The sequence below is a fragment of the Crocuta crocuta genome, unplaced genomic scaffold (assembly GCF_008692635.1).
Source record: "Crocuta crocuta isolate KB4526 unplaced genomic scaffold, BGI_CrCroc_1.0 scaffold580, whole genome shotgun sequence".
Lineage (NCBI taxonomy): Eukaryota > Metazoa > Chordata > Mammalia > Carnivora > Hyaenidae > Crocuta > Crocuta crocuta.
The window spans coordinates 416,778-439,223 of record NW_027527940.1 but is presented as its reverse complement, the minus strand read 5'-3'; the positions used below and the strand labels follow the sequence as shown (position 1 = coordinate 439,223).

At 40.3% G+C, this 22,446-nt stretch overlaps 1 protein-coding gene across 1 annotated transcript in view; it reads left to right on the top strand.

Annotated features, from left to right (window-relative positions):
* CPNE4 (copine 4) overlaps positions 1-22,446 on the top strand; it is a 462,890-nt gene that overhangs the window by 292,046 nt on the left and 148,398 nt on the right. The window contains exon 3 of the mRNA XM_077752280.1: positions 9,001-9,180. Within this exon, the coding sequence (XP_077608406.1) occupies positions 9,001-9,180 (180 nt within the window). The remainder of the gene's footprint in view (positions 1-9,000; positions 9,181-22,446) is intronic.

Here is a 22,446-nt window from a genome sequence, read left to right as displayed (position 1 = left end):
TCAAGGAAGTCTCAGATCAAGGTATTAGTAAATTCACTGTGTAGTGAGAACCCTCTTTCAGGTTCATAGACCACCAGCTTCTCACTGTGTTCTCACATGGTGGAAGAGGAAAGGGAACTCTCTGGAATCTTTTTTCTAAGGCCACTAATCCTATTGATGAGGGCTCCACTCTCATTGAATTTAAAATTCAATTCCTCAGGCCCACTAGCGTCGTTTCAAGTGCTCAGTAGCCTTATCTGGCTGGTGGCTACCATATTGAGCAGTACAGATTTAAAACATTTTCATCACAATGGAAATTTATATTGTATTGCACTGGTGTAGTGACAAAGCCCCCAGGCTAAGTGGGCTGGGGCTCAAGACAATGAGACGTGGAGTAGAAAGCAGGAAACTAAGCCACACAAACTGGGCACTCATGTTGGGGAAAAGGAATAGCTGTGGAGGACACAGAAGCATTTGGCACCGGAAGACATGTTTGAATCCCCTGCCAGTAGCTGACTTAGTCAGCATTGACTTGGGGTCTATATGGATGGAACCAGCAGCCTAGAGGGGCTGGAGAGGGCAAAAAAGGAATAGGAAGTCCCAGAACCCATCATTGTGACACTAAAGACCGCTCCGAAGGTGAGCCGGTCTCTGGCTTATAGGCTGATGCTCATTTTATTTTATTTTATTTTATTTTTTTTTTGAGCCACACTCCTGGCCAAGATGATGTGGCTTTACCATCCACTCTGAACAGCACAAGCCTGGGGCTTTGTCAGGTGATAAAAGGACTGTCTGACTCTAGTTCTCCAGCAGGCTCAGCTCCAGGACCCCATAAATAGAACCCCACTGGCAGAAGAGCTCAGGAGGTCCTGTTACTTGAGAGCCAGGTTAAGCATATAGCAGGAAGATGCAGGAAGGGTTCAATGGATGAGTAGTGAAAGACGTTTGTAATCCTGAGCTACAAACTCAGTTTAATCTAGAGCATTTGAAGGTTTCACCATGTGGTGGGTGAAGAAGGCCTTTTTGGAGATGTTTCTTGAGAAAGGTAGAATAGTGTATTTGTTTCCTAGGTAACAAAGTACCACAGACTGGGCTGAACAACAGAAGTTTATTCTCTAACAGTTTGGGAGGCTGGAAGTCCAAGATCAAAGTGTTACCAGAGTTTGTTCCTCCTGAGAGCAATAGGGAGAATCTTTTCCATGTCTGGCTCCTGGCTCCTGGGGATTGCTGACAGCCTTTGATGTTCCTTAGATTGTAGGCACATCACTCCAGTCTCTTCCTTCATGTTCACATGGTATCTCCATGCACGTGTGTCTGTGTCCAAATTTATTCTTTTACTAAAGACCAGGGTTGTATTAGATCAGGGATTACTCTACTCCAGTATGACTTCATCATAATTTAACATGTTTCTTCTATAACAATCCTATTCCAAATAAGATCATATTCTGAAGTACCGGGGATTAGGACTTCAACATATGAATTTTGAAGGATATTATTCAACCCATAGCAAATTGTACAGAAGAAAGAACATATATTTTGAGGTCAAACAGACTGGGTTTCAGCCTCGCTTTTGCCACTGCTTTTCCAGTGCAGTTTAATTTTATTATCTGCACAGTGAGGATGATATATTTAATGGAATTATTTGTGAAGTGATAAATCTGTGGTAAAATGAAGCACTTTTATGTATCACCAGTTAAGGGAAAAAGGCTTCTAATTCAACAATGGCATATTATCAGTTATAACATGCATCCTGAGTTTAATTATGTTAAATTATGAAATAAAAGTATGTTTTAAACTCAGTGAAGGTAAAGACTAAATATGACCTGTAGAGTGCCTTCTGTGAAAAGATAAGAAGGTATACAACAAAGGTGCGTCACTTCTGTACCTCACCCCTTCCTTTGCCTGAGTGGGAAGTTCTCATCACCATTGGTCACCACCCAACTTGGCATCCGCTTCAAGAAGGAATGAAATAATTTACCGAGCAAGGTCGAAAGGATTCTCTAAAGAGGGGCTTTTGTGAAGTGTGTTAATCCCATAACGTTTTTTATTGTTTCAAATAGGAGATGTCTTCCAATGTTTCTCTCTGGAAGACCTCACTCTTTATTCCTCTGTCGACTAATAAGTACGTTCATGTAGATGGTTCTGAGAACCAGAGAGCCTTGGGGAAGTTTCTCTATTTGTTTAGTTGAGGGTAAAGGTTGGACTAATAGGGGATACCACTAGCTTTGGGGCACATGTAAGTCTGTGTTGATCAGGACTCATCTCTACAATGTCAGATAGTTAGCGTCCAGCGATGTGACGCCATCATTGTGACAACTCCAAACACTTCTACACATTTCCAGATGCTTCCAAGAAAGTGAGTATTGTCCCCAGTGAGAAACACTAAGCTAGATGAACATGTCCAGGTGGGAGGCCAGCTTCTTCCTGGGGTTTTACAATAAAGGAAAGCAACAGCTGCCAAATATGGAGCATATCTTCAGTTTTAGAAACTGGTGAGGAACCTACCATGCGATAGGTCAGCCAGGCAAGGAATGCTGCAACCCCAGCATGGAGACATAGCACACAAATGGCACCAATAAGCTCAAGTTTCTGCATGTGACTCTTTATATAATCAGTAAAATCTTGAAGAGTTTTACTCCTATCAAAGTAGAGAATCTACTTAAACTGAAAATAAAAGCCACATCTCATAGCATCATCCTATCTCTGTTGAGTGATTTTGAGACCCGCCATGTGTTTGTTGCAGCGATAAAAGGCAAGCCACCGGTGCTGCAGCCAGTCACCTAGAATCAGCAGCCACGAGGAGCTGAAATCCTGAAATTGAATAAATACTATTTCTGGTGGCTTAGTGATTTATTTTTATTTTCTAAAATCTATGTGGTTTAATATGTCCCCCCTTGGTAGTTATGTGGTTTGAAAAAACATAATAAATTCTTTATTTGAACATAAAGTTAACCATTCTTTATTCTGAGAAATATTAGTTTCTTCCGATCCTCACTAAATAAATATTGAGGAAATGTTTAAAGAATATAAATTTGAAGGAATACCTGATTACAAGCTTGCTGAAGTTGGGGTAGAGGGACTCCTTGCGTCTGTCTCTGGCTCATGATGTCTTTCGTTACCAGTACCTGTTATCTTTGGGATCAGGGCCTGTACTTCTCCAGAAACCTTAGACCACTCAATGACTGACATTAGTTTTGGCTCCTGTCTGTACATTCCCCCCCTAATAGCATCACATTGCTTAGCCCTCACATTCCTTACCTCTTTTCCAGCCCTTGGAAGCCCAAGGGAGGAGACAGTCATTCTGTGCATAGTCTTGAACCATTTCATGATGACATACTGACCTTGTCCCCTACTCAGTCCAGTCACTATGGATGATGTTCAGGGCCCCCATTGAATCTTTAGTATGGCCAGTGGTGAAACCAATCTGCAGAGGCAAAACCACAATGTCCCTCACTGACTTTCCCTACCAGTTCCACATTTTACATTTGTTGTCTGCTTATGCATTACTCTGTGCAACAGGGTTTAGGTGGAAAAGCTTCAAATTTGCATGACTCTATAACGTAAAGGTGAAACACACAGACTCAGGAGCTTGACTACCTAGGTTCAAATCCTATCTCTTGCAAGGTATGTGTAATTGGCAAAGTTATAAAGTCTTTCTACCTCCTGGTAAGAGGGGATAATAATAGTACTTACTTCATAATGTTCTCATAAGGATGAGAAGAGAGTGCCTGTCAAATGATTTGAGCGGATATTTCATCAAAGAAGTGATATAGATGGCAGGGGCACCTGGGTAGCTCAGTCAGTTAAGTGTCCAACTCTGGCTTAGGTCACAATCTCGCTGTCCGTGGGTTTAAGCCCCACATTGGACTCTCTGCTGACAGCTCAGAGCCTGGAACCTACTTTAGATTCTGTGTCTCCCTCTCTCTCTGCCCCCACTCACTCTCTCTCTCTCTCTCTCTCAAAAATACTAAAAAAATTTTAAAGAATATATAGATGTCAAATGCGCATATAGACACTGGGTGTTATATGGAAACCAACTTGACAATAAACTATTTGTTAAAAAAAAAAACAAATACACATATAGAAAGATGTTGAACATCATTAATTATTAGGAACATGCAAATTTAAATCACAAGGAGATACCACTGCACACCTATTAGAATTTTAAAAATTAAACATACACTTATTTCAATCCTAGGTATTTACCCAAAAGAAGAAATATATGTCCATACAAATGCTTATACATGAATAGCTAAGGAAGTTTGATGTATAAGAGCCAAACTGGAAACAATCCAAATGGACATCAATCAAATATTATTCAGCAGTAAAAAAGATAAACCATTGATGTACATAACAATGAATAAATCTCAGAATAATTATACCGAATGAAAGAATAAAGAAAAAAATACTATATCCTGTATACTATAATAGAAGTTTATCAAGAATACAAACTGATCTTTCATATTAGAAAGCAGATGAGTAGTTTCTTGGGAATGGGTAGGAGGAGGCGTGAGAGGGAGGAGTTATGGAGGGGCATGAGGAAATGTGGAGGGGTAATGGCTTAGTTCACTATCTTGATTGTGGTCATGGTTTCACAAGTATGTACATATGTCAGAACTTACTGAATTGCAACAATTTAAATAGATGTGATTTATTATATGTCAATTAAACCTGAATAATGCATTTGTAAAGTATCTTTGGGGTGTCTGGGTGGCTTAGTTAGTTAAGTGTCCAACTTTGGCTCAAGTCACATTCTCTTGGTTCTGAATTTGAGCCCTGTATTGGGCTCTCTGCTCTCAGCAGAGCCTGTTTCAGATCCTCTATCCCCCTTTCTGTCTGTCCCTCCCCTACTTATGCTCTCTCTCTCTCTCTCAAAAATAAATTTTAAAAAACATTTTAAAAAGTAGGTACCTTGACACAGCATGCCTTTTATAAGTATTATCTATTATACACTTCAACATTATACTGAAAAATGTTTTAGATGAAAAATTTTTAATGCTTATTTATTTATTCTAAGAGAGAGAGAGAGAGAGAGAGAGAATCCCAAGCAGGCTCCATGCTCAGCATAGAGCCTGAAGCAAAGCTCATTCCTGCAAACTGTGAGATCATGACATGAGCCAGGATCAAGTGTTGGACACTCAAACAACTGAGCTACCCAGGCACCTTTAGATGAAATTTCTAAAAGAGTATCTCCTCAAAAGCAGTACTTGATCACTGATTCTATTACCATCATACCATAACCTAGCCACATTGTTTCATTTCTTTCAAGGAATTCTCACAAAGAAACTTGATAAGGAAAATAGTCCAGGCTTTGCGGTCTGAAGGCATGAGTTCAAGGGCTCATTCTGTCATCTAGTACCTTGTGCTAATATTTTTCCTTGACTTTTCTCATGTATAAGACAGTACAAAATTACATCACATGATTGCTGTAAGAATCAAATAAAAAACTGGATGTAAGCATGTTCTGCAAATTATAAAGCAACATGAATATATCATTAGTTACAACTAGGGAGGAAAGGAGATAAGCAGACTTGTTGAAAACTGGGTAACAGAGGACCAGCAAGATTAAAATAAAAGTTGATCCAAAAAAAAAAAAAAATCTCACACAAGAGCAAGGGATAGACTACATCTCTGTAATTTCCTTACTTTGATAATCCCACATCAGAATTGACTGTGACACTTTTAAAAATGCATATTTCTGGGATTAGTCAAAATCACTAATGGTAGAAAATAGGAACCAGAGTTTAAAAAAAAAAAAAAAAGCTGCCTGGTTGATCCTGCTGCAGCTGGTAACACCAATCAGTGGATGGTCTTTGGGAAACAATTCCCTTGATCTAGATGTCTTTCAGTAAGGAATATGAGCTATCCTAAGCTCTGTTGCTGAAATTAAGCTTGCTTCAGTCTCTAGAAAAGATAATGCATCTCCCTTAATAACTGTGAATGAAGAAAGTTTTGAAACATCTTCTAAATATGCATTTAGTATTGCAAGCTCTTCCTCTACCTCATCCTCCTTCTTTTCCTGGGCTCCTCTATGCTCTTAGGATTCTTACTGGCTCTGACATTGTCTTTGGAAATGATCTGTATTGGTAATACAGTAGTGTATTTCTTAATTTCTTTCCAACCGGTCATTTCCCTAAAAAAACCAAGTCATTCCATGTTGCATACTGGCAGCTTGCCTTGGAGACTGACCGATGTGTGTGTCTTGATGCCAATGTGGACTTTGTATCTATGTGGGATCATTATCTGAAGATCAAGAAGTGAGAAGAAAAGCAGCAGGATCAGTGCATCATGGCCCTTTGTGCCATCTGGGGTTGTTAAAGCAGAGGAACAAAGATTAGAACTGAATAGAATTTCCAATCTCCTTTCTCTTATCACCTCAACCCACCTAGGACTCTATTCTTCCATCCACAAGGAAAGAAGATTCCTTTTCTGTGTCTTGAGGATGTCAAATCCATCTATAAGTTAGGTCTTGAAGATTATTCAAAATTCTCTATCAAAAGGCACCACATGAATATAATTAAGTTTATTATCATATGGCTCATTATTCTGTGAATTTGGACCAGACATTGCAAAAACACCTCTAGGGCTCAGAGAGGGAAACTCACTAAGGGAGAATAGCTTGGAAACTGGACAGTGAATGTCCCATCTGAATGAGGCGGTCCCCAATTTTTGCCATGTAAATGTGGCCCCTGGATGGCAGATATTCTGATTTTTTTCCAAAGGTGTGGGGGTAGAAGAAAAATAGTCCCTTTTATGAACTGTTCTATTTTATTTATAATTGCCTTTTATGTTGCCAAATTAAGGGAAAAGTGCTTCTATAAAAAATATTTTTAAAGCTTCTTATTTATTTATTTTGAGAGAGAAAGAAGTGTGAGTTGGAGAGGGGCAGAGAGAGGGAGAGAGAATCCCAAGCAGGTTGGGCTCGATGTGGGGCTTGACATGGGGCTCGACATAAGGCTGAAACCCATGGACCGTGAGATCATGATGTGATCTGAAGTGGGATGCTTAACCAACTCAGCTACCCAGGCACCTGAAGGAAAAGTACTTTTAAATGAGACTAACAAAACACTTCCCAAGCCAGCTTGCACTTGCAGACTGCTTGTTTGTGACCTCTGACTTATACTATTATTCAAAACAATGATCTCTTAACAACTGAAAAAAAAATCTGCCAGTACAATAAATCAGCCAGTGACATATTCAGTCCTGTCCCACAGAATGAACATTATATAAAAATGTACATTCCAGCTCAAATAGAAACTGAGCCTTAAGGAGAAGACAGAGTAGTCAAATAACCATTGGTTTACCTAATCAATAATAGGTTGGGATTTGGCTTCCTATCTGTTGGACAGGAACATAACCAGAATCACATTCTCCTCACAACCTGGATTGTCCATCCCATCAAGAGTAGCAGGTGATGTTCCTTATAGGACAACTCTCTCTCACACAGGGCTCATAGGGAGGTCTGGAGCCATGGTCAAAATACTGAATGCAAATATGTCAAGGGAGCCAGCAGCAAGTATTGAATTTTTTCTTTGCCTGATAACATATATGTGCGTAATATAGTCAAAGACCATGTTCTCTTCATTTTTTTGAAAGATTATTTCCCTGTACTGTAATGAAAGTGCAGGAAATGGTTCTCCCAATTTGTGCTAATGAATGACACTTGGGAAGTATCCAATAGACCATGTTTCTATTTGAAAGCTGAAAGTACATGCAGGCTCCTGTTGACCTGTAAAATATGAGTAATGGATATCTCCAGTTGAGAAATACTGTAAGATCTTGGGTTAACTATAATTTGGTCCTTTAAGACTTCCCAGAATATAAATGGCATCGTAAATGGTATTTTTACATGTGACAAGTATAGAAGAAAAGAACCTTAGTGATAAGGGTACCAGCAAAAACAGATGGCATACCGAGAGTGTTTCATCTAAAAGGTTAAATTCTTTTTAGAGGGACTCTTTCCAGGGGCATGGGCAAGTATAAGGGAGCCAACTAAGAACTGTGAGGCTCATAAGGGATAGCAACAGCAGAAAGTGATTAGCACCCCTTAGTCTGAAGGGTCAAGAGAGGGAGGGGAGATTGTGTTACCAGAACCCAGCAAAAGTTCCCTCTGTGGAAGCGAGTCTACTAGCTTGCAGACTCTGTGCGGAGGCATGGTGCTGCGGCCAGCACCTCTCTATCCTCCCACTCTCTGGTCTCCTGCCAAGCCTTCCCTTTGGATGACTCAAACCAGAACCTACAGGGTAATAGAGCCCAATCAATTCCATCCATAGAGGTCAACCTCCAGGGGCAAGAGTAGGGTGGACAGTGGCAGATATGGATCTGGGAGAGAGGGGCAAATGGAGAGTTATTATCACAGAAGGCAAGGGGAATCATAACTCATGAAATGTTAGAGCAGGAAGAGGCTTTTAATCCTCAAATCCTCACTTTGTTGATGAGGAAACTAAGGCCCAGGGAATTAAAATGACTGAGTAACCATTATAAACCCAATAAAGGTATACTTGAGACCAAAGGTAGTCTTCTTCATATCCATTCTCATGGCCTTTCCAGTTCATTATTCTAGGACTCAGGAGTTATAAGACTAATGTTAGAGTAGGATTAGCTAAAATGGGGTGCCTGCCTGGTCATTTGCCATTACTGTGCCCATGATACATCACTAAACTCTTGCAGATTTCTTTCCTCCTGCCCCCAAATGTGCCTTCAGATTCTTTCTCATCCGAGGGCTCCAGGCAGCCACTAATAATTGATCCATCTTGTTGCCTCATCATACCCAACAATACAACATGCTCTAATCTTTAAATACAAAGCTTCACATTATTCTAATAAGATTTCCCTCCTTGAAACATGCTTTATTCTCTGATGGTGCTTCCTTGTGCGCTTTGAAACTGCTTCACTCTGGTGACTTGATGGAGGAGGACATTTATGTTTTGGAAGGAGGAGAATCACCATAAGATTATTTCACCTAAAGGGTAATAATAAAAAGCCCTAATCTCTGATGTGTTTTCTCTTCTCTCCTTGCAGGTTGACAGAACAGAGGTGATTCGCACCTGCATAAACCCAGTGTATTCAAAACTGTTCACTGTGGACTTTTACTTTGAAGAGGTGCAGCGCCTGCGGTTTGAAGTTCATGACATCAGCAGCAACCATAATGGGCTGAAGGAGGCTGACTTCCTGGGCGGCATGGAGTGCACGCTCGGTCAGGTGGGTCCACAGAGGTCCATTCCAATCCTTGGGGCCGCTCTTCTTCCCCTTTTTCCTCTCTTTTCTGCTTTCTTTCTCCCTTTGATTTTATTTTTCTTTTACATGTAGCAATTTAGCAACTTCCATGCCCTGCAATACCCATTATAGTTAACTTTATATTTACATAGGGATGATGCAGCAAATATGTGAAGACTTACTTATTTTTCATAATTATTTTCTCTTTCTAATTGCTTCATTCTGTCAGTTATTTCACAACTATTTACTGAGAACTTACTACACTGTGATTGTGTGTGCTATAGTCTTATGCTGTTTCATCATGGGTTTGCATCTCCCAACTCACCTATCCCCCATGCAGAAGTACTGCTCATGTACATGGATTTCAAGCTTCTGGGACCAAAATAGTCCAAGAGAGGGGCTAAATAGACATGTGGTGAATGAATAAATGCTTTTACATAATCCTCACAATTACTTGAAATGAACATTATTATATCCATTTATACATGAGAAAACTAAGACTCTGAGCAGTTAGGTCTACAGCCTCACACTAATAAGCGGCAGAACTAAAACTCCACCCAGGTTGGCCTCACCATAAACTCCATAACTTTACATCGTGACACTTCCATTTCACTTCCCTGCTGGTATGCCCAGAACTTGAGTAGGAGCTGAGGAGAGGTCTAAATGAAGAAAAAGCCCCTGTGTCCAAGTAGTGGACATTCTAATTGGAGAAAACACACTATGTACACCTAAAAGTAATTCATGATGCATTTAAGCCATAATGAGACAAAATATCCTGGGCTATCTTCCTAGGGTTGTAGGCCTTTGGGAAGGGAGAGCTTCCTGCTGGGTAGAATCACAGAAGGCATTGTGGATTCAGACACTGAAAAAATATAGTCCATGGATGGAAGAAGGAGGAGGAAGGCCTTTCAAGTAAGAAAATCAATATAAACAATGCCTAGAGGTCAAAACAACCAGGGCAGGGGTAAGGGCAGAGGAGACCAGGTTCACTGAATCAAGGTCAGTTGCTGATTCACTACAAAATCATTGAAACTTGAACTTCAGAGCCCCACATTTTGGTAAAACTGCTTCCAAGTCTAGGGGCGCCTGGGTGGCTTAGTCGGTTAAGCGTCCGACTTTCGCTTAGGTCATGATCTCGCGGTTCGTGGGTTCGAGCCCCGCGTCGGGCTCTGTGCTGACTGCCAGCTCAGAGCCTGGAGCCTGTTTCTGAGTCTGTATCTCCCTCTCTCTCTGACCCTCCCCTGCTCATGCTGTCTCTCTCTCTCCTAGAAATAAATAAAAATATTTAAAAAAAAAAAACTGCTTCCAAGTCTCTGTATAACATTTTTATTTGTAGTCTTGCACTTTTTTCTGAAAGGATTCCAAATTATATAAACCTCAAGCCTCACAAAACCTTCATCAGTCCCATGCAGAGGCAAGGGTCTGGTTTAGGGATTAGTAAGAAAGAGTCTGCCTGGCAAAGAAGTGACAAGCATGCGTGTTTGTTTGTTTGTTTCTACCATGCCTCATGCCACTTATCACTAATTTCTCCCCTGTGAGCGCTGAGTGACTGAATAAATAATGTCCTCAGATACCTTTTTCAGCAAATATGGTGATTACTTTTGTAAGATTCTTCCTTGTTCCTTTAATGAAAGCCAAAGCCCAAGGTAGATGAAGGCAGAGAAGGACTCTGGGATATTCTCCATAAATATAATCTCTCTCATGACTTTTGAAAAGAGTTGATGGCAGATAGTTCTACAGCCTTGCCAGATACAATGCCTAGTAAGTAGTAGGCATTGAATTAATTAAGTAATTCATTAATTAATGGATGGTAGATTTCAGGTAGAATTATGTAATGTATAAATAAAATACAGTGATTTAAATGGCATCTCTTCTAGATATAAATGAGTCCCTCCAAGATTCTCTCTGTGATTATGGACATCCCCTCATGTATAAAAGTTATATCCTTCCCTAAGAAATAAATGTAGATTCATGTAGGAATCATGTGAGTGAAAGATCTTTTTCATCCAAAGATTTAATCATTTTGTCCATGTGAATAACCCTCAAACTTACATCTTTAGTCTATCCCAACCCTCATCTTTCCAGCAGCCAGTAAGTCCTTGGCCCTCTACTCTGTGCCAGTGGTATAGTGTTGAGCCAAAAACATTGTCCCTGCACTCAAGCAGCTCACAGTCTAGCTGGGAATAAAGATGGGAAGCAAGTAACTAATTAAATTACACAAATAGTTAAGTTACAGCCTTTATAATTATTGCTAAGGAGAAGTATAGAATAGGAGAGCAAAATTGAGAGAGTGGTGTCAGGTGGAGAGGAGATCAAAGAAGGATTCCAAGGGGAAGTGACATTTACACCAAGACTTAAAGGGAGAGTAAGTGGATCAGGTGAGAAGAAAAAGGAAACACATTCCAAGCAGATGAGAAGATTATATACAACGCCTCTGGATTCAGGAAGAAGTTTGGCATATGGTACATAGTAGCTTCATTTGGGTTTTCCGAAACGCTAACTCTGAGATGTGAAGTAAAAGGAGGTGAGGGAGATGCCATAGCAGAGTGAAAAAGTGAGACAGGAAAAGGAAGGCAGCCTGTAAGAGTGTTGTCAACCCATCCACCACTGTGGCCACCTGGAGCTTAATTCTGCTGGGGACATTCTAGAAGCCAGTGTAGAACAAACACAGAGTTATCTCACACTATAGATGAGGGAACTGGGGTATTTATATACTTGAGGGTATGTATATTGTTCATCAGCCATTGAGGGCTTTTTCCAAGGTGGGAACATCATCCTCCAGTACTTCTGGCTTATTTCATGGGCAACAAAGTAGGTTCCAAAGATCCCAAGAAGCTTACCAGCAAAGATATGCAGGTGCTGGTGGTCAGAAGTCAGTGGTGTGCACTGAAGCCATAGGGCCTGAGTATATGAGCTGGGCATCGTATCAGCTGTCTACCCAAAAGCCAATAACTCTACTCTTTTAGCCATCAGGCCCTGATCATTTTCAGATCATTTTCTACCATGTGGCTGTGCAGACAATAGCCCTATTCCTACCTCAAGGGTGAGTCCTGAGTAATATCAGCCAATCATACGAATCTTATTCCCTTTTGCCAGAGATTGGTTTAGGCGAGGGCTTGTGGCCAGTTCTAATCAATAACACATGACGGGTGTTTTTTGGAAAGGTTTTTTTAGTTGAGAGAGAGAGAAGGAGGGACACACACTCACATATGAAGAAAGAATTCTCTGCCTGTCATTATTGGAACCACTGTAGCCACTCTGCAACAGGAGTGAGGATGAGAGCAACCTTAAGGTGAAGTCAGAACCAAAACAGGCAGAAGCACTGACTAACATACTGCACCTGGAGCCCACCTTGTCTGTGGACTCCTTATTGCTATTCTTTTATTATTATTTATTATTAACCTTAAAGTTTTTTGGGATGAGATTTTCCATTCCTTGAGCTAAAAGCATCATGATTGATATAGATTATATCAATGAAACCATATCAGTGGGAAATGGATGGACGTTCTGGAGTGGGGTGAACAAAGGGAAATAGGGAGAGTGCATTGGTTTAATTTTTTAATCTCTCAAGATGAGGAATCTATGGAAGTGAGTATTGAGGATAATATTACAAATAGTATTTTCTTGTTATATCTTGAGACTTAAAAGAGCTTCCATACTGACCATTTGACCCTCTTAACAAGTTTGGGAGGACAAGTGTTATCATCTGCCTTTTATAGCTGAGAAAACTGAGGATTAGAAAGACTCCGTGTCCTGACAGAGCCCAGACCAGAAGTCAGGAGCTTTTGGTCCCTAATCCAAAAGCTCTTTCTTCTGCCATTTAGGGAAGGATAATGTGAAGAGGCCACATGTTCTGAGATCTATTTTAACATCGTGGCTTAGGTGAAACAAATGAGCAGCAAGGCAAACTTGTTCACTGTAGCCCTAAGCGACACTGCTTTCCCATACCCTCCCCTCCCCAGGTGACAGGCTAGCCTCTCTGGGTATCTTGTATATTCATGGACAACCACCCTTTTATATTATCAGCCTATGTGATATTACCTATGTAATAGGTAAAATTGATCTTTCCATACTTTTGGATTGGGCACTGATTGAAATCAATCAAGATATCCCATTTTTGTGGCCACAGTGATTAGTTCAATGAAGGTATGTAACTAATGAAAGATAGTGAAATGTAAATACTTATTTGCTAGAGCTTTCTGAGAAAGAAAGGTGAGGCTGTGAGGTCTGGAAATGGTATCCTTCAAGGGGAGAACATCGAGCTGCTGGGAGAAGAAAAGGAAAGGGGATAACATGACAAAATGTGGATGAATAGGAAAGAGGCTGGCATCTCAAAGGGAAGAAAAGAAATAGAGAGAAATCAGATCATATTATTTGCATGCTAATTAGTTGCAGCCAGTCCTTCCTAGGAATTTTGGCCAGTAGCTTCACTTTGTTATTTAAATCAATTATGGGCTAATTCTTTTTGCCACTTGCAACATGGAGTTCTAAGTAACCCCTTCTCCAGGCCATAGTGACCTTTCCAGACTCCAAGATCCTATAACCCATCTCCATCTCATTCACTTAGTAACTCATCCTTCACTGCCTTCAAAAGTTCCTTTTTCTCACTTCATTAAAATAATTTCTCTCTCATTTAAAAATTTTATACATATTATCTAGCTCTTTAACTAGTTTACAAGTTTATTAGGACAGAGGCCATAATCGATACTTCCTCTTTGTGTCTAATGCAACACCATGCTTTATATATCACACATGCTTAAGCCACATTTACTAATTAATTTTGAAATTTCTAGATCAGTATAAACTTTTATTTAACATGGTAAGTCTCATTCAATCACATATTTATTGTTTCAACAAGCATTTAGCAAGTGCCCTAGATACACTGAGTACCATGGTAGGTGCTAGAGACATAAAGATGAAAAAGAGAGAGACTCAGCCCCAGAAGTGCTCAAAATTAGCTGGGAAATTATTAAAATTATTAAATAAGTAAATAAAATGCATGTTATTTAGTGTTACAACAGGATGTTTTCCAGGGGCAACAGGGGAAAGACTTACCTCTGCCTCAATGGAATCAGGGAGGTCTCAAGAAAGATGATTTTGGATCTGAATCTCAGAGGATAAGTGGGACTGCGCCAGCAGATAAAAGAAATAAGGACTCTGGGTAAAATGACCAGGACACACAAAGGCACAGCAGCACAAAAGTAACAGAGAACTCTAAAGGGTTCAACACGGCTGAATGGTCAAAGGGTGGGAAAAACATAAAGGAGGCTGGAGAGGAGAAGAGGAGCCAGACCAGAGGCTTTTAAGTGCCGTTCTCTAAAGTTTGGAGAGCTTGGATATGTTACACTGGAAGTCCTGAAGGATTTTGACTAGGGGGAGGACAAGATTGGATGTACATATTAGAAAGATCACTTTAGCATTCTTGTGAAGTGTGGGTGGGTGAGAGTGGAGGTGGAGGCAGGGAAGCCAGTTTGGAAGCTCATCCCATAGTAGGAAAGAGATGAGAGGGCAGTGGTGATGAAGTTGAGGAGACCCAGAGAAGAGTTTGGCCAAACGCAGGATCAACAAGCCTTAGAGAATGAGTGAAGGAGGGGAAAGTTTGCAGGTAGCTGGCTCAGGTTGCTGGAGGAGTGATTTGTCTGTCTTTCCAGGGAACCAGATTGAAGAGTGGGGCAGGGAATCGAGTGTGATGCTGGCTTGTTCAACTCAGAATGTCTGTGGAGAATCCAGAGGAGGCTGCCAATTGGCATCTGACCATGAGGATCTGGAAATGATCCAGATTTGGGAGTGGACTCCCTATAGCCCCTGTAGCCTGAAAGTGGATGAGATCCCTCAAGTAGAATGTTCTGTATTTATTTTTAGAAGGTAATTCATTGAACATGCCATATATGAACAAATCATAAAGGATTTTTCAAAGTATGTGAGGACATCTCTCTCTACATTCTTTCAGATTAAAGTGTGAAAATTTTAACTTTTGATGTGAATGGGAGTTTTCTCTTTTTTCTTTAAGCCTTAGCCTCTTTATATACAAAAGAGAGATAATGGAGCTGGCCTCAAGAAACATCGTGACGATCAAGTGAGAAAATGCATACAAGGTGCTTAGCAGAGAGAGCATTCAGGATATGGAAGCTGTTATTACAAACATGAAAATTTAGGAAACGATATGAGAAGGATCAATATATATAGGGGCCAACTTTGTTTCAAGAGTGAAGGTGGAAGCAAAAAGGGTTAAAACAGTATGACAGAACACCATGTCCTGAGCAATGAATAAACTGAACCTACAACTTTGCCTCAGTTTGTTGAAAATTTTATTTAGTCAAAGGCTTCAATGTGTGTGTGTGTGTGTGTGTGTGTGTGTGTGTGAGAGAGAGAGATTTACTTTTTTCAGACTATTTTTAAATGAAAGTGGTTTCAACTCAAGTCTCTGAAATAATTAGGGGGCCAGTATTCCAGTTCCTATCTGAGCTCAACTAAGGCCCAAAAGAGAAAGTGATGTTCCCAAAACCCATGCTGGAAGTCACACATTTAGAGCTATCTCCTCAAGGCCATACCTTGTCCTGTCCATGTGCTCTGTCCATGTGAATTTGCCACATTCTCACTCTGATATGTGAAACAGTGGGACTTGTGGCTTTTAGGAAAGGAAAATGGCAGCCCTCAACATGTCAGAACCTGGCATTGGCCACGAGTTGAGTACAAGCACAGCCAGTGACTTAGCACTGAGCCAGTAATGCCAAATGAAGGTTCATGTCCTCCAAGAGCACTCCAGGCAGAACTGTGTGTTCTCAGCAGATGGATGAAGGGGGCGAATCACAGAGTTGCAGGGTGGCCGGAAAGCTGTGTACTCCTTCTGGGTGAGCTTGGAGACTGTCCTTGGATTTCTGTTGGCAAAAAGGAGACCAGGAGCTAAGCCCCTCTCCTTCTGCACCCAACAGAGGGCATGTCAAGGAGAGCCATGGCTCCTCACTATCCTGAACAGCAAGCAGACCTTCTTCAATGTGCCACCTTCACTGTCTTCCACTGCTTACTAACTAGTCCAGTCATCTTCAGATTTTTCTACTTCTTTGTGCACCAAATACAGTGGGGACACAGAGTCAGAAATAATAAGAATAATAAACATAGCACTTAACTTTCCCTGGGTACTTTTTTTTTCTTTACCAGTTACTGGGCTAAGCATTTGTTATACCTCATTTACGTTAATCAGCTTGACATCCCTAGGAAGTAGGCACTACTATTATCCTCATGTACATCTGAGGGAACACACTGAATAAAGTTGGGTGGCTTATTTAAGGCCACACAGCTAGTAAGTGGTGGCGCTGGAACTCAAATGCATATCTGTTTGACTCCAAAGCCCCTTGTAGCTTATCACTAACTAGTATAGATTGGAATGTGGTATCTATTAATACAAAGCCAAGTAGGAGTTGACCTTGCTAGGGTTTTGTTTTATTGGCTTAAGTTTATTTGTTTCTCTTACAGGAATCCTCTTGTTAAAAAAGTGTGTNCCTAGGAAGTAGGCACTACTATTATCCTCATGTACATCTGAGGGAACACACTGAATAAAGTTGGGTGGCTTATTTAAGGCCACACAGCTAGTAAGTGGTGGCGCTGGAACTCAAATGCATATCTGTTTGACTCCAAAGCCCCTTGTAGCTTATCACTAACTAGTATAGATTGGAATGTGGTATCTATTAATACAAAGCCAAGTAGGAGTTGACCTTGCTAGGGTTTTGTTTTATTGGCTTAAGTTTATTTGTTTCTCTTACAGGAATCCTCTTGTAAAAAAAGTGTGTGTATATATATGTGTGTGTGTGTGTGTGTGTGTGTGTGTGTATGCATATATATGTATGTATGTATATGTATATATATACATATATATATAATGTTGGTCATCTTTTCTCCATGTTTACATACTGAATTTACTCTAAATATAGCATGGTTTCTTAAATAGTATCAATGTCTCAACATCCCAAAATCAGAACTTTCTAAATTCAGCACCTAGAAGTTACCCTCCTCATCTTTTCAGCCTTAATCATGTTGAGCAAACCCATCAACCAAATTCAGAAGTTGTCCCTAGGTTTTATCATTGCTTTTCTTGTGGGTGTTTTCTCTTCTCCATGGCTCAGAGGACAGTTACCACTGTGTGTAGTCTTCCTCTCTTCATTGCCATATGGCTGTACTTTAGTGTATTTCTTCCCCCAGAGCTCAGACGTCTGTTAAAACTGAGAATGCCATAAAAGAAAAAAAAAAAAAGTGAAGCAGGCTCCAGGCTCTAAGCTGTGAACTGTCAGTACAGAGCCTGATGCGGGGCTCAAACTCATGAGCAATGAGATCATGACCTGAGCCAAAGTTGGATGCTTAATGGACTGAGCCACCTAGGAGCCCCCAGTTTCATTCTTTTGCATGTTGCTGTCTGGCTTTCCCAGCACCATTTGTTGAAGAAACTGTCCTTTTCCCATTGAATATTCTTTCCTACTTTGTCAAAGATGAATTGATCATATAATTGTGGGTTTATTTCTGTTTTTCTATTCTATTCCATTGATCTATGTGTCTGTTTTTGTGCCAGTATCACAGTGTTTTGATTACTATAACTTTGTACTATAACTTGAAGTCCAGAATTGTGATGCCTCCAGCTTTGCTTTTCTTTTTCAAGATTGCTTTGGCTCTTTGGGGTCTTTTGTGGTTCCATATAAATTTTAGGATCCTTTGTTCTACAGACAGTTGCATTTACCTTCATCTATCTTTGCTATCACAACTAATTCAACATTGAATTCATCAATAAGTCTGGGGAAATTATTGAATTTGAAAATTTATAATGTGAATTATTCTATAAATCCTAATAATTTAAAAAAATCATTATCGTCACCTAAATATATGATGACTAATCATTTAAAATTTCTTACAAGAAATTTCTTTTAAGAAACTCATTATACAGAGGCACCTGGGCTGCTCAGTTGGTTGGGTGTCCGACTTCGGCTCAGGTCATGATCTCTTGGTTCGTGAGTTCAAGCCCTGTGTTGGACTCTGTGCTGACAGCTCAGAGCCTGGAGCCTGCTTCAGATTCTGTGTCTCCTTCTCTCTCTGCCCCTACCCAACTCATGCTGTGTTTCTCTCTGTCTCAAAAATAAATGAAACATTTAAAAAATTGAAAAAAATAAATAAAAAAGAAAATATACAAAAAAGGTGCAAAATGGAAAAGAATTAAATGAAGATGCACTTTTTTATTTACCAAATGATACTTTGCTTTAAAATGTTTTTACATTTACATAGCATGTTACTTTAATAGAGCATTTCTGTTTATTTTTCAGAAACTTAATTTCTTGATAAAATAAATTAGGATTTTATCCATAAAGTGTAAAAAAAAAAAAAAGAAAACTGAGAATGTCTTGCTTTCTGCCAGCATGCATGGGGCAGGGAACTCTCTGATTCCTTAAAGGAGTTAAGAAATGTCTGGGGGTCTCTGACCCTCATTCGTGAGAAAGGAATTGTGTACCACCTTCCCACAGAGCAACAGTTCTCAAACCTCATGTCTAATCAGAATCCCTGGAGACTTGTTCAAACACGGAGTGCTGGGCCCCACCTCCAGCATTGCTGATTCAGTAGATTTAGCAAAAGACCCAATAATTTGCATTTCTAAGAACCCAGGTGATGAGTATACTGCTGGCCCTGGCCACAGTTTGAGAATGATTACCCAGAGTCTTGGGGGAGGAATGCTAAGAAGTCTTGGGCACTGAATCACTAGTTTTAACTAGGAAAAAACTAATGTTTTGGGCAATTATCTGGAGAAATTAAGGTGGACAAAGAAAACATCTAGAGGTCAAGAAAACTGTTGCTTCATAGAGTTTACAGTCCTGCAAAGAATCATATATGGGACTTAGAATTGATATTCTTGGTGAAGGTCTCAACTCCCCTCTTCTAAGTGTGGTTGAATGGGTCTATTAGCCAGACTGCTGGTTCCTTTACCGATTCAGGTGAATGTTAGGATTACTTCAGCCACATTGGGCCCTGAGGGGATTGGCAGACCACAAGCTATCAGTGGTCAATGGGAATTTGCTGTAGGTGTGGGTTGAACCCAGTTGGTTGACCCTGTGGGTATAACAATGTGGAGGGTTCTCTCCACACTCAGTGTGATGCTCGCATTGAGACTCCACAGTTGGTTTTTGTTGCATAACATCTAATATCCTCATGGCATAAAATTGATGGCCCAGAGAAGCCAAATTTACACATTACAGCAGGCAACTCATTTCCCTTCTGCTTCTCACATGAAAAGCTTTCCCTACCTTTGCAGAATTACTGCAAACAGAAGCCACATGAGTGATAAATGATGGCATAAATAAATGCCATCATCTCAGCTCCCATGGACTTGCTGAGAAGCCCCAGGAAGTGGGCTCAATGCTGACTGCCTATTCTGCTCATAGGCAACTGGGATTCATGTAGGGAGATTGTAGGTGAGCAAGCCCTCGGTTCTCCAAGGAGAATAAAATTAATTCTTGCCTTTTTCTTTGCTGTCTTTGTCAGGCAGGTAATCTTAAATTCACACCCTAGGAAAATCCTTCTGCTTTCTCTAGGGTTTTCCTTTTGTATATTTAAATCTCCTTGATGGTGTCCTGCACTGGAGCCTGAGCCCTAGGTCCTGGATCTGTCACCAACTCCCTGTGTCATGATGGGCAGTTTGCTTAACTTCTTGGTGACAAGGTGACCTCACTTATAAAAGGAAGGTTTCATATTGATTAATCTCTAAGTTTCTTCCAGTTCTAACAGCCAGTGATTCTTAGTCTCTTTCCTTCCCGTTGTCACTAAAAGTAAGCATCCTTTCCTACTGTCTCATCCCTTTTCAGGACGCTCTCTGTCCCCTTCCGCCCTACTCCCAGTCCCTTTTCACATCATCTGTTAGCATGAGGTGCTTCCCTCCTGCTAAATCATAGATGTCATTCAGCCTGTGACATCTGTGAAACAGACTGTGTTCAGACCTAAGTGTCCCCTAGGAAAGCAGCTCCTTATGTCTACTTAATTTCAAACATAGTTTTTAAAGGATATATTTAGTGGCAATGAAAATGGCCTCTGTTTACAAGCCACATTTTGACAGTAATCTCATACTTCAACTGGCTCCAAATGAGTAAGGGAAGGAGAATAAGAGATCTAGAATTGGATGAGAATTTGCAAGAACTGATGTGTCACTGCTGAAAGGAACCTAGGTGTTGTCCTGGTCCCAACCCTTTAAGCCAGGCTGGTGTGAGGGACTCAGCCCCGAGCTCACACCACCAGTTTCCCCTGTACCTGTCTCCCCATACAGGGAGCCATACATGCCAACTGGGTTTGAAGACAGCCACTTACAACCTCTACTACAGCTCTCACACTTGCTTGTTTCCAGTCAGCTTTCATTCCAGTTCTTCTTGCTCCCAACTCTGAACCACTTTCCTCCAAAAGTCCAAGCTGAACCCTATCTCCACAGTGTTTACACATGCTCTCCCCAGCATCTGGCCCTTCCTTTTCCCCTATAAATGTTGTCTTACTGTACCTTCTTACTTCTCAGCATCCTAACTGCCTTAAATAAAAATGTCCTGTACTTGGGGTACCTAGTGGCTTATTTAGTTAAGCATCCCAGCTCTTGATTTTGGCTCAGATCATAATCTCACATTTTATGAGACGAAGCCCCACATCAGGCTCAGCACTGACAGTTCACAGCCTGCTTGGGATTCTCTTTCTCCCTCTCTCTCTTCCCTTCCCTGGCTTGCTCTCTCTGTCTCTCTCTCAAAATTAATTAAGTTAAAAAATTTCCTGTACTTGTCTCAGTCCTGAAACATGAGATACTATGTCAAATGAACTAAATTATCAATATGCCAAACAGCCAATTCGCTGAAATCAAATAACCAAAAAGTCGCTTGACCAAATAATACAGTATCCCAAATATTAATTCTCTGCTAATTATTTTTATTTACCAAAATACTTTATTAAGATATTTGAACTATTTATAAAGTATGCTACAATTATCTTAAAACCTGCGAAGATTTCTGCTTTTTTTAAAGGCTGCTTATGAATTTAGTTACTTATTATCATAAACTTTTCTGAATATCAAATGTAGTCATAGGAAGACTAACTTCTCTTTTGCCTTCTTTCTCAAAGGTGGGAAAAAATATGGCGTAAGCTCTTAAAATACCCATTTCTTCCCAGACCAAAGGACTAGGAGGATGTATTTTTAGATGACAACAATGATGACATGTAGATGGCATTATGGGTGACTTTAGTGTCCCCTCCATATTTTTCTATATTTTCTAAAAGGAATATATATCACCTCTATAATCAGAAAAATTATAATAAATGTGAGTAAAAATATAACAAAGCCTATATACTGACTTCAAATAATTCATATTCCTGTAGAGAACACGTAAGTATTATATAGATACATTTTTGAGGAACTTTTGAATATTTGAAGAATTCTACTTTGGGAACTGTTAGGGAAAGGCTTTGGGATGAGGTATTTGCTGAGGCTGTGCTCTCTGGCAGGTTTTTGAGAGAACATTTGCAGATGTTGCAAGTAAAGAGTCCCCATACCCCAACCCCGTGGCCCACAGGGAGGAAGGTTTGCTTGAGTAATCTGATTCTGATCTTTTGCAATACTATTTTTGATTACAGAAAAGATCCTGGAGGGCTTGGAGCACTAATGAGGAATAAGTTAAGGAAGCTTCCTTGGAACTGTAAGGAGGTTCTGACATTCCTTCAAAGCCTAGAATCTCCAGTTCAAGCCTAATTTGAGAAAGAGAATATTTTTATTTTGAATTAACCTGATAAAGTTTAGGAGGAGAAATAAACAGTTTTGATTTTGGTTACAAAATCATTCCCAGGAGTCTTGGTTTCAGATTCAAGGACAAAATGAGGCCGGGTATGAATTCATTAACTTTGTTTTGGATGGAATGTGAGTCTTTGGGGTTTCTCTGTACATGAGGGCAGGTCAGGTGAGGCCATGAGTGTGCTGATTAATGCGCTTCACCCACACTTCCTTGGCATGTGCCCACAGGAGGCTGAGGTCAGCATATATTCCCATGGCAGTTAGCAGAAGCAAGGAAGCAGAAATCCTCCAAAGCTCTCTCTCCCCAGTGAGATTCAAACCAGGAAGACTAGTATTACAGTAAACTTTCACACAGAGCTCCAGTAGAATCAGAAAAGCTTGAAATGGGGGAGGAAAACAAAAGCAAGGTTGGGTTTAGCCAGGTCAGTGTGAGAGTCTTCTAGTCTTTCCTTAAATACTTCCAATGGGGG